Below are 12927 nucleotides of genomic sequence, written 5' to 3'. Positions count from 1 at the left end.
GAAGATTAATTATTTGGAAAATCACAAAAGCTCATCTCATGGGATGGCATACATGTGGAGTTTAGTACCACCTTACTTATTCTAGGAGAGGGGGACCTCCTTAAAAGGGAGGATGCCCTCCTAGCCACTTGAAGCATATGTGGTGGAGAGAAGAGGGGGAACACGCGCGCGCTCGCTCGCCTCGCCTCGCCTGGCAGGGCAGGGCAGGGCAGGCGGCGCGCGTGCACGACGTACGCGTCGAATGGTCCGCAAAATTGGCTCCTCACCCTTGCGCAGATGCAGCCTCCTTTTGCAGTTTTGTTGTGCTGCAGGAAAATTCGTTACGCGGAGTGGAGATCGTGCGGGCGCCCTGATCAAGTGACCTATCTCTATATAAACCGAGCCGCCGCCTTCACGCAAAATACATGAAATCAATTTAGGGTTTGCCTCCTCCTCTGTGTTGCGCCGTCGCTCGTGGACTACTCCATCCCGCTCGCCAGCGTGCACCGGCGATCGGGAGAGCAAGTCTTTCCGACACCTCGGTACGTGTTCGATATGTTGCGCATATTTGATCTATTCATATTTTACTGCTTAGTTTACATGTGTAAATCTAATGATACGTTAATGCTAGTATACATCTGTAATGTCATGATTTATTTATGGAATATATTAAATCATTATATGCCTATATTCTCAACGAAGGCTCTCCATCAAGCTACAGTAGACGAAATTAATAGTGCAGCGACTCATCGATCTGCATCCAACTAACCGCAGCAAGCTAGCCAGCTTCATATAAAGAATAACAATATCGTATTGATTATTATAAATTATCGTAAAATTACTTTTCCTTTTTTAAAACATTAAAAGGAGTACCTATATAACTCTATATTTTTGGTAAAAAACTTTCAAATATAACTATAATTATATAATTATGATGTGATTATTATTGTAACATGGGTGTAACGAGAGTGTAACTAGAATGTACTATACTAGTATGTAACTTACGCACATATGAGATAAAACTCTCTAGCACGGGTTCGATCCTCCGCTCCGCTTGTGAGGAAAACATTTTTACTTTCTACTGGCATGGATCTTAAAGCACATCGCACAGTCTACGAATCACAAGCTATCCACCTGAATTTCTTTTGACAAAAAATAGTAATTCTAAAAATTGAACTTAATTTTGCCTTCAAAGGTCAAGTTCTTTTTTATTTTGAAAGTATAGGGATCTAAGTGACACAGTCAAGTAAGTTTTAAATACTAACTAAATCTATATTTTGACTTGTTATCAATGGAAAATGATATTGTTCATTTTTCACTAGTTAGTACAGGAACATAGATGACTTATATCTATAAACTATTTGTACATCACATCCATATATATAACATATAGACAACCCATTACCCATGTACCTTATTTCAAATAGATTTAAATAAGTACAATATATAGATAATGTAAAATTATAATATAGATAGTAGTACGCAGTCTATTAGAACCGTGTTAATTAATTAACTAACTAACTAACACAACAACATTCTTTTCTCTCTTTTCCTTTCGTCTACATATCTTTCGTCTACATATTGAAATTTCAACATGCCATCTATTTTAGATGGTGGCATGCATGTCTTACCCTTGTTCACCCTTATACCTCTACTACTGCAGATCTCCTCACATCCCAGTGTTGCAATGTATTCCATACGCTTTGCATGAGTAATTACTAGGTCCAATGTTTTATTCTCAATAATCCTTGTAACGTACCCTCAATTGTATGGATCTAACCAGTTTTAACTTACGGATATATATATATATATATATTACTAGCTAGTAAGAAGTAAAGCTTCACTCTATATACCAACATGATATATATACTTCTTTTTAATTTGAGTAAATTTCAGAAAACTGCAACTTTAGTAACAAAACTATTAGTTTACTGTAACATTAACGATATGTTTCAGTTTGCTACAACAATAGCGTGATAAATTATTATAAAACTATAACTTTTACGTTATATACTGCTGTCACTACTGAAATTACAGTTTTCTGAAATTTACTCTTTTAATTTTTAATTTTTATACAGGCAAAAGACCCCTGCCTGATTTATGTGTTGCAATGCTCCCAACAAAAGGTTGTTCCGATCTTAGTGCCCTAGTTCAGTGCGTCAGTGCGTGCATTCAACCGACATATAAGACTTGTGAGTACTCTCTCCGTCTCATAAAAAATCAAGCTAATATCAATATGATACATTTTAGTGCTACGAATGAATATATATATGTCCAAATTTATAATACTAGAATATGTCTCATCTAATCATAGATTTATTTTTTATGGGATGGAGGGTGTAAGATTAATCGAAGTATCGATCTGCTGTGTCGAATCAATCCTAAGATGTCTTATTAACTAGGGACAAACTAATAAATTGGATTGAGTACGAACGTTTACTTCTTTTTCGCCACATCAGGATGGCTACAGGCCGGTACTCCTATTTACTTTGGATAGCTATCGATGCGACTCCTGTGGAAGAGGAAAAAAGGAGTTTTATTAGAGAGACGACTTGTCTGTGCTAGCTAGGTTGGTACAACCACCTCAATTCCTATATGAAACTGACCTCCTTCACAAAGGCTAAGGTTTCGGCAAAAAAAATATGGTCTTGTTTGACGATATTGCTATTTGGCACAGTATTTTCAGCGCACATTTTCTATTTATGCTTTCATCTGAAAAATATTCATCTAAAAAATTTCCCTCCGAAAGACTTTCATCAGAAAAACATTTTTCAGAAAAAATATTGAAAATGTTTTTTTAATGAAAACTTTCGTGTGACAAAAAGTAGTGTGTGTTGGGATTCTGGGAAGGCACGTGCGCCAGATAGAAGGAGAAATATTTTACTCATATAGTCACACACACACACATATATATATATATAATATATATATATGATACTCATATGGGACTTCATGGTGCCCGGGTTCCAAGGTATAAAACACACAAAATCTCTCAAATTTTTTAGAAAAATTAAATTGTGAGTATATACCTAGGTATATGAATTTGATTCATACCAATACCTAACAACAAAATAACTCAAACTCAACTTTATTTCACAATTCATTATTACATACCTAGCGAATTATATGTTTGGATGTTATATACCTAGAACCAAAATCTAACCAAAAAAAAAAGTTCAAACTCAGTTCAAACTTGTTTGAACTTGTTAGTAAAGAAGTTAATGTTCATACCTAAACATTTTAAAAAAAATTCATATTCATTTAAATTGGGTATATACTCAATTTGAATCTTAGAGCCCATACTTCATGTAGCACCAGTTAATTTACCTCTATATATATATATATATCACATGCATAGCCAAGAGCTTTAGGAAAATATAGTTCTGTATGTTAATTGTAGCTGTCTAATGGTGCAACTATTAGGCCCCGTTTAGTTCCCCAAAATTTTTTCCCAAAAACATCACATCAAATTTTAGATACATGCATAGAGCATTAAATATAGATTAAAAGATAAACTAATTGTACCGTTAGGGGGAAATCGCGAGACGAATCTTTTGAGCATAATTAGTCCATGATTAGCCATAAGTGTTACAGTAACCCACATGTGCTAATGACGGATTAATTAGGCTTAAAAGATTCGTCTCGCGGTTTACAGGCGAGTTATGAAATTAGTTTTTTCATTCGTGTCTAAAAACCCCTTCCGACATCCAGTCAAACGTCCGATGTGACACCCAAAAATTTTTATTTCGCGAACTAAACAGGCCCTAACAAAAAGTCTAAATTTTAGATGACATAGTAAAAAATAGGACCAAAATTTACAAATTTCCGACCTTAGGCTTTAGGATCCAATAGGCCTTGTAGGTGGCAGCGTTGTTGCAGTGGCGGTGGGGGAGGCATGCAGAGGATCGATGAGGCGCTTGGCAATTGTGGTGGCGTGAACGAGAAGAGAGGAGGAGGTGGGATTGTCAAAATTTTGCATGATTTTAGAGGTGCTTTTTTTTTTTTCTAAAACGATATAAGTAGGCAGTCCTTACTTAAAAAGGATATGCATAAAACAAGGAGTCACTGTCTATGTCACTATGTGATGAAGTTGAGCTCTCGTTAAGGGCAACATTTTATATGGTGCCTAGCTATCACAATAACTAGAAGTGAGTCAGCACACTTGTTCCGTTGGGGCTCACCTATCAAACTTATTCAGAAAAGATAAATGACTTCTATGTAGCAAAATAGAAAGAAAACGCAAGGCATTAGGTGAAAATTTAGCCACTGTTATTAGAACTTCATATTACTTTATTACCCTTAAATGTCTATTCGTGAAGCCGAAGATTCTGAAGAATATGGAAAAGTTGGATAACTCCATTTTCTGATTTTGGAGAATTCAGGGCGTATGTCGATCTAAACTACTTCTAGGACCAACTACGATTAGATACGCGAATATTTCATCGGCCCGATAAAAAATAGGTGAAACGTGAAGTCCCCATGAAAAGAGAGAAATATTTTTGTGTGAAATTAATGGACTGACGTTTCTGTGCTAGAAGCATTTCTAGCACCGTAATTCTCCCGTCTCTTAAAAGACGAGCCTAATACAAAAGAACAAATTTGAAGTATTAGATCTGTACTTTACGAGACATATGAAGTACTCCTGCCATAAAAAAAAAACTCAACCTAGAAGAGGAAGGGCTATGATCCACATTCATTGTTTTAGAAGGGATCAGGTTAAGTTTTTTTTTTACGGATGAAATACATTATTACTACTTATAATATCTTTAAGTATTGTCTATATTTATATAGATGTTAATGAATCTAGACACATATGAATGTTTAGATTCATTGACATGAACGAGCTAGCCTCCATGGCTGCTACGGAACGCTAGCGCTCGTCTCATATGTCATCTCTCCGTGGATATATATTGTTTGGTGAGCCGTATTGAATAGGGACGGACACAGCCGCAGCAGAGACGCGGATTAATGCCACGCACACTTCCATCTACTCTCCCTCCTCTCGTCACCACCCGATCGCGCCAACGCACGCACGCCGCCCAGATCGCGCGCGCGCGCGCGCCGCGAGCTCAGCTCAGCTCAGCCTCAGCTCCTCCTCTCTCTATATATACCCTCGCGCGCCGCGCACGGACACGCACGCACGCTGCACGCACCGTCGTCGACATCGCTGTCGTCTCTGCGCGAGATACTCTTAGCTTCGTCGTCGGCGGCAATGGCGCCGCACCCGCTGCTGAGGGGAGGGGCGAGGCGGGGGAGGAAGTACGCGCACGGGATGCACCCCGCGCAGATGGAGGCGCTGCGCGCCATGTGCGGCGCGCTCATCCCGTCGCTGCCCGTGGACGCGGACGGCGGCGACGGCGGGCGCCGCCCCGGCGACAAGGACCTCGAGCGGTTCTACCTCGCCTCCGCCGCCGACTCCTCCATCCCCGACGAGGTCGGTCGGTCGGTCGATCGGTCGAACACCCCATGCGCGCGAGTTCTTTCTTGTTTATAATCTCTAATCTGGCGGCGGCCGCGGCGACCGCGGTGCGGCGCGGCGTGGCGTGGCGTGCAGGTGGCGGAGCTGCTGGTGACGCGTTGCATATGGGAGGCGGTGGCGCTGACGTGGGTGGTGCTGTGGGCGCTGAGCACGCGGGCGGGCACGCTGCTGCTGTGCGGCCGGGACAGCGTCGCCGCCGTCGACGGCGGCGGGTTCCCGTTCGTGTCCGTGCGCCGCTTCGCCGACATGCCGGCGGCGAGGCGGGAGGCGGCGCTGCGGCGGTGGAGCGGCGCGCGGTGGCTCTTCTTCCCGCTCCGCATCGCCTTCGCCATCGCCAAGATCCTCTGCCACTACGTCTTCTACTCCATGGTACGTACGTCTCCTCTTCCTCCTCCTCCTCTCGACCGATTCACGAATCAGAATCACCATGCAGCAGCACGGCATCACATACCCCGTGCTTTTCAAATTTCAACCACATAAATATCTGACAAATCTAAAATTCTGTAAGAAATCGATCAATTATCGTCAAAATTTAGCAGAGATCGAATTTCCATACAAGTATACAACAGTCCTACACCGAAGCACGCAGGTGCACCATGTTAACAAACAACAGCAGGGTTTTTAATTTCGAAATTGGATTTTTTGGCAAGGGGGGACCGAAATTACCGAAATTTCGGAAATATCAGTAATTTCGTTTTTTTTTTGCCAAAATTATTTGAAATTTTGACTATTTTGAATGAATTTGAATAAAATTTGATCAAATTCACAAAAAGTTGCAAAAAACCAAAAATTTCGGACGAGATTTGAGCATGCTGGTGGGGGGTGAAATCACCAAAATTTCAAACCCTGAACAACAGTACAAACACCAGCCAGTCACTCGCAGCAGCTGCACCGTAGACTTCTTGTTCTTGGAGCTACCTAGGAACCGGTTTAGAGAATTTTTTATTTATAATTCGTCTGTTTTCAGCATATGCGTATTCTGCATTTGTTCAAATTCAGATACTCGTATCAGCCTAAATCTCCGTTTGAATCCAATTAAGATGTATACAATCGAGTAACGTCCCCTCCAATTAAGATACATATTTTCTTCGGGCTCTTTTCCACGGTCCCAACCTGGATGGATTGGATTACATTCCAGTGGGCACTGGCAACATGACTGGTGAGGCTGTAAAAACAGCACTGAATGGCTGTTTGGTCCTACTGCGTACTGCTACTTGGTCGTGTGTATATATGGTGCAAAAAATGCCGTACTTACTGCCTATTCAGAGGGTTAGATGGTTGGAATTAATATGACAGCTCAGTCACTGAGAATGGACCTGCATCAGCAGGAGTGAAGAAAACATCCTCATGCGCCAAGAATTCACACATGACACAACTCTCACACAAATTTAGTAAGAGATATCTCTCTGGTCCGGTTCAAACCTTAGGCTGTGTTCAGTTCACACTAAAGTTTGGAAGTTTGGTTGAAATTGATACGATGCGATAGAAAAGTTGTGTGTATGAAAGGTTCGATGCGATGAAAAGCTGGAAGTTTGAAAAAAAAATTAGAACTAAACAGGGCCTTATTGAGATAGTTAGCATATAAAAAATGAGAAAACCATTAGCACATAATTAATTAATTTTAATTGTTACAAACTTAAAATATAGTTTTATTTAATATTTTAAAGCAACTTATATGTACTAGTGAAAACCAAAATAAAATCAATATTTTAATTAGAAACCATCTGCTGTTTGTTGCCACTGCAGGGCTAAGGTGCGAAATTTGTTTGATTTTCTACCACTAAAACTCACACTCGTTCCATGCTTATCTGTTAATAGAAGAGATTTTCCAGCTTGTTAATAGAAGAGATTTTCCAGCTGTACTCTATCATCTGACTCTCACAGCCTCACAGGCGACGATCACTGGGTTGTCTGCAAACTAATTAAGCCTCTGTTGTCGCCAAAAACTGATTAAGGAGGCGTTTCTTGTCATCTTGTGTATAGTATAGGACAGTGGTTGGGGATTTGTGAATCGACTGAACATTTGGGTGGTTAGACTTTCAGACAATCGCAAATTCACGGGTAGGACATGGCTGTCTTTCTGTCAATCACCCGCGTCCAGGTTTTGAGCTGCTTTTGCTTCAAAAATGTGCGAAATCAAAGTCGATCTTGTCGTGGTGGTGACTAGGTTCATTAGGAAAACCTGAAACGTCTTCTGCATTTGTGAAAGCACCTCTGCCCCCCCAGTTCAATCAACTCAAACAGGGTACTACTGGTACTAGTGATGTGATCTTCTAACGTGATGGTAACTAGGGTCGGGTTTGTAAGGGCATTCACAGTCCGCGTGCGCGGCATTCGGCCAACCCGTGGCAAACCCAAGATTCCTTGCCAACTTGGCTTGCAGCGTGACCAAAAGAGCTTCGTAGCCAAAATTGGACACACGAACCTCATCAGAAAAGCTGCCATCGACGCGGGGAAGAACGACGCGGCCGCACTGTGCGGGTCGTGGCCTCACGCTTCGTGGCCCCGTGCGACGCTGGAGAGAGCTCCTCGTCGGAGAGGGAACCTCGTTGCTCGTCGTTCTCCTCTCCGCCGCGGGCCTACCATGGAGCTGTCGTCGAGCCGCCGCCACCTTCCCCATTGCCGCCTCGGCAGTCCAGATCCGACGAGCCATGGGCTGGATCTGGAGAGCTCGGTGGAGAGAGAGGCCGGAGGCGGGGAGGGGACGCCGGAGGGAGAGGCCGGAGGCGGGGAGGGGACGCCGGAGGGGGAAGAGCCGACGCCGCGCATGTCCTCAATCCGGAGCTCGTCGTCGATTCGGAGCCGGCGCCGTCGGTGCTCGGGACGCGCCGCCGCCCGGCGCCGTCGGCACTCGAGCGGCCCCTACACCCACCGCCGTTGCCGCGCGAGCCGCCCCGCCGTCGCCGTGCGGGCCGCCCCGCGGCCGTCGTCGCGCGGGCCGCTTCGCCGCCGTCGTCGCGTGGGCCACCCCACTGCCGCCTGACGCCGCTCGGTCCCGGTCGGTCTCAGAAGAGATGAGATTGTGAGAAGTCGAGAAGTGAGAGGAAGGAGAGAGAAAGGCAGTTGAAAAGTGAGAGAAGAACACTGGTGGGACCCACAATAAAGTAGGATGTGGGTGGAGCAAGTGGCTAGTATTTCTGATGCCCTGTGGAGCAGGTGGCTAGTATGCTTCTTTGGTGTGTTTGGGTCTATGTGGCAGGGGAGGCGCGGCAAATTTGTGTGGCGCACTGTGAATGTCTTAAAGGGCCTCTTATTGAAACGCATGATTATAAAAATACAAGAATGAGAAAATCAGAGAAATATGATGTCATGCTACAACGAATCCTATAAATCCTACCGAAAATACATTCATAGGATTTTACAAAAAGTATTGTTTGCTAGCACCATTGAAAAATCAATGGAACTTTGGTGGTGTCTTTTCTTCTGAACATGTAGATTAAGTTTTTTTACATAAAACGATATGATATTAACGTATAATTGATTGAGTTTTAATTATTACAAACTTCAAAAATAGATTAATATGATATTTTAGAGCAACTTTCATATAAAAGGTTTTCGTACAAAGTGCACCATTTAGCAGTTTGAAAAGTGTGCTACGAAAATCTTAATGTTAATCCAACTCTTGACAGAAAAAAGAACGGGCCCTTTATGTCACAAGGATGAGGGACCTGATGTTAGTTTTCCTCTAAAATTCCTATGAGAAATTCCATAGGAATTTCAAAGAATTTTAGCGAAGCAAATTTGTATATTCCAAAGGACCATCTAGGAAAAAAAGTTCAATGGATTTGAATCACCCAAAATTTCTTTACTTTTCCTTTGTTCCAACTTCCAACGGAGCCCTTATCTTATTGTTTGAGATGAAGATAATAATACAGAGCAATTTTAAGTTTTGAAGATGATTCTTTTGAAAATTATATTTTGTGAATATTTTTAGTTTTTATCATTAACAATCATAAAAAGAGAGTTAAGTAATGATAGTGGCAAAAACTCTGAAATTGATCAAATATAAAATTCTGAAATTCAAAATCAGCTCCTGATTATAGTCCGTAGCATTGCCAAACATGGTTGGAAGTGCAAGCATGGTAATTTGTGTGATTAAACAAATTTACACACTACGTTAGTACTCTCTCCATTTCACATTATAAGTCGTCTTGTAGGAGTACTAACTACTCTCTCCGTCTCAAAATATAAGAACTTGACCATAAGGGACATTAGGAACTTAAAGACCGGAAATGTCCCATCCGGTTCTAAATTCTTATATTTTGAGACGGAGGGAATAATATCTTATAATATGAAACAGAGAAAATACTTCTTCCTTAATGAAACAACTGTGCAAACTCTAAATTAATAACAAAAAAAAAGACCGATTAATATCTGAATGAATGATCAAAGAACAAATGTATCTGCAAATCAAACGATCATTTCTGTAACTTGCAAATTTCCTTTGTCCATCATGCAGGTGAACGAGAACTCGGAGAATCCATACTGGAAAGCAATAGGATACAGAGTGGAAGAGCCCCGACGTGATCGAGCAGAGTCGATGCCGTCGCCGTCGCCATCGCCGGCATCGTGGCGGCCACTGGACAACGGCGTCGTGGAGACGAGGGCGCTGACGGACACCACCCTCCTCCGGTCGCTCGCGGCGAAGGGCCTCGCCGTGAGGCCCGGCGCGTCGGACGAGCACCACACGGTGCGGTGCGACGCCATCATCGTCGGCTCCGGCTGCGGCGGCGGCGTGGCCGCCGCGGTGCTCGCGTCCGCCGGGTACAAGGTGGTCGTCGTCGAGAAGGGCGACTACTTCACCAAGGAGGATTACAGCTCGATCGAGGGCCCGTCCATGGAGCGCCTCTTCGAGAGGGGCGGCGTCTTCTGCACGTCCAACGTCACGACGATGATATTCACCGGCGCGACGGTCGGCGGCGGGTCGGCGGTGAACTGGTCGGCGAGCATCCGCACGCCGGCGGGCGTGATGCAGGAGTGGTCGCGCGAGCACGGGCTGGCGGTGTTCGCGAGCCCCGGGTACGCGCGGGCCATGGACGCGGTGTGCGAGCGCCTCGGCGTGACCGACGCGTGCCGGGAGGAAGGGTTCCAGAACAAGGTGGTGCGCCGCGGGTGCGACGCGCTCGGGCTGCGCGCCGACGCCGTGCCGCGCAACTCGTCGGAGGGGCACTTCTGCGGCAGCTGCAACTTCGGGTGCCCCACCGGCGACAAGAAGGGCACCGACACGACGTGGCTCGTCGACGCCGTCGAGCGCGGTGCGGTCATCCTGACCGGGTGCAAGGCCGAACACTTCATCGTCGAGAGCAACGGCGGTGGCGGCGGCCGGAGCAAGAGGTGCGTCGGCCTGGTGGCGACGTGCATGAGCAACGGCATCACCAAGAAGCTCCGCGTCGAGGCGAAGGTGTCCATCTCGGCGAGCGGCGCGCTCTTGACGCCGCCGCTGCTGCGCAACAGCGGGCTCAAGAACCGCCACATCGGCCGGAACCTGCACCTCCACCCGGTGTCCATGGCGTGGGGCTACTTCCCGGACAACACGCCGGAGCCGCACATCCCGGGGAAGTGCTACGAGGGCGGCATCATCACTAGCATGCACCGCGTCACGGAGCGCACCATCATCGAGACGCCAGCGCTCGGCCCGGGCGCCTTCGCCGCCCTGGTGCCCTGGGAGTCCGGCCGCGACATGAAGGAGCGGATGCGCCGGTACGCGCGCACGGCGCACGCGTTCGCGCTGGTGCGCGACCGCGGCGCCGGGTCCGTCGACGGCGAGGGCCGCGTCCGCTACGCCCCGAGCCGCGACGACGCCGAGGAGCTCCGCGCCGGCCTCCGCCGCGCGCTGCGCATCCTGGTGGCCGCCGGCGCCGCCGAGGTGGGCACGCACCGCAGCGACGGGGCCCGCCTCCGATGCAAGGGCGCGCGCGACGCGGACGTGGAGGCGTTCCTCGACGAGGTGACCGTGGAGAAGGGGCCGATGCACTCGACGACGGACAAGTGGTCGGTGCTCTGCTCGGCGCACCAGATGGGGAGCTGCCGGATGGGCGCGAGCCCCCGCGACGGCGCCGTCGACGTCGCCGGCGAGAGCTGGGAGGCGGAGGGGCTCTACGTCTGCGACGGCAGCCTGCTCCCGACGGCGGTGGGCGTGAACCCGATGATCACCATACAGTCCATCGCCTACTGCGTCGCCAAGGGCATAGCCGACTCGATGGCACACGGCAAGGAGCAGCGCTAGTAAAATCTTTTTCCTCTTTTGTTCATGCATAAATTGCAAATTTGCAATGTCCCTGCTTGTTAATCAACTGTAATAGTGATGATAAATCACGAGCATATTTCAGCAGATGATTCATATGGGAAAATAATTCTAAGGGATTTAGAGATCTGTTTAGAGTCTTTCAGAGACGACATGGGCCTCAAGATAAATATGGTAAAGGTTCAAATGGCCGCAATGAGAAGCTGAAATGTCTGCCCGTATTAACCCAACCTTTCCAATGAAATACTTGTAGTTACCACGGTCACTATCGGAACTTCGAAAATTGCATTTCCAACCACTGGTGGATAAAGCATTTGCTCGGCTGCCTCATTAACAAGGCAAGTTCATCAACTCAGCTGAACGAGCAACGCTTGTAAAATTATCCCTTACCAAGGTTTAATGTTTTGGCCGATATACCAAAATTTTAAACAAATTTTAGTTAAACTGAACAAAATATTGCCAAAAATTTAAAAAATTAAAAACTTTGGCCGAAATAATATCATTTTTGTCCGGGGGGTCCGATATGACCGAAATTTCGTTCTACAATTTTAAACCCTTCTCCTTACAGCTATAGATGGCCAAAAGGCCCGCCCGGCCCGGCCCGGCCCAGGCACGGCCAGGCACGGCCCACTAGCCATCGGGCCGTGCCGCCGGCCCGAAGGCGCGGGTAGCCCATCGTGCCTTTTTTTTAAATAAGTCTATTTTTCGTCCCTCCTCTTTGGGCTGTGACACGATATAGCGAAAATAAGTCTATTTTCCGTCCCTCCACTTTGGGCTGTGACATATATATATATATATATATATATATATATATATATATATATATATATATATATATATATATATATATATATATATATATATATATATAGTGAAAATAAGTCTATTTTCTGTCCCTCCTCTTTGGGCTGACATATATATAGGTAAAATAAGTCTATTTTACGTTCCTATTCTTTCGACCGTGGCATATAATATGTCTATTTTTACTCCCTATTGTTTATGTGTCGGGCCTGGCATGCGGCCCATCGTGCCGTGCCGGCGGAGAGGCCCAGGCACGACCCGGTGGTCGGGCTGGGCCGGCACAGGCCCAACCCTTGACGGGGCATGCCATGCTTGGGCCGGGCCTAAACGCCGTGCCATGGGCCAGGCCGTCGGGCCTCGGGCCTTTTGGCCATCTATACTTACAGCTTTTGCACATCCATCGTCTAACCGCCCCGAGGATCCC

The 12927-nt window shown here is 46.0% G+C and overlaps 1 protein-coding gene across 1 annotated transcript; it reads left to right on the top strand.

The window, feature by feature from the left end:
* The first annotated feature begins 4956 nt into the window (after positions 1 to 4956).
* On the top strand, positions 4957 to 11831 carry LOC127752810 (long-chain-alcohol oxidase FAO1-like). The gene is made up of 3 exons (XM_052278227.1): positions 4957 to 5413; positions 5534 to 5827; positions 9918 to 11831. The coding sequence occupies exons 1-3, from the start codon at positions 5192 to 5194 to the stop codon at positions 11682 to 11684; spliced, it is 2283 nt and encodes a 760-aa protein (XP_052134187.1). The 5' UTR covers positions 4957 to 5191; the 3' UTR covers positions 11685 to 11831.
* The last annotated feature ends 1096 nt before the right edge of the window (positions 11832 to 12927 follow it).

The sequence above is a fragment of the Oryza glaberrima genome, chromosome 10 (assembly GCF_000147395.1).
Source record: "Oryza glaberrima chromosome 10, OglaRS2, whole genome shotgun sequence".
Taxonomy (NCBI): domain Eukaryota; kingdom Viridiplantae; phylum Streptophyta; class Magnoliopsida; order Poales; family Poaceae; genus Oryza; species Oryza glaberrima.
The sequence above is the reverse complement of the archived record's forward strand: the minus strand, read 5'-3'. Positions and strand labels throughout refer to the sequence as shown.

Coding starts and splice junctions, on each gene's coding strand:
- LOC127752810 (XM_052278227.1), top strand. CDS start 5,192: ATGGCGCCGCACCCGCTGCTGAGGGGAGGGGCGAGGCGGGGGAGGAAG. Junction 5,414..5,533: donor ACTCCTCCATCCCCGACGAG/GTCGGTCGGTCG, acceptor CGTGGCGTGCAG/GTGGCGGAGCTGCTGGTGAC. Junction 5,828..9,917: donor ACTACGTCTTCTACTCCATG/GTACGTACGTCT, acceptor TCCATCATGCAG/GTGAACGAGAACTCGGAGAA.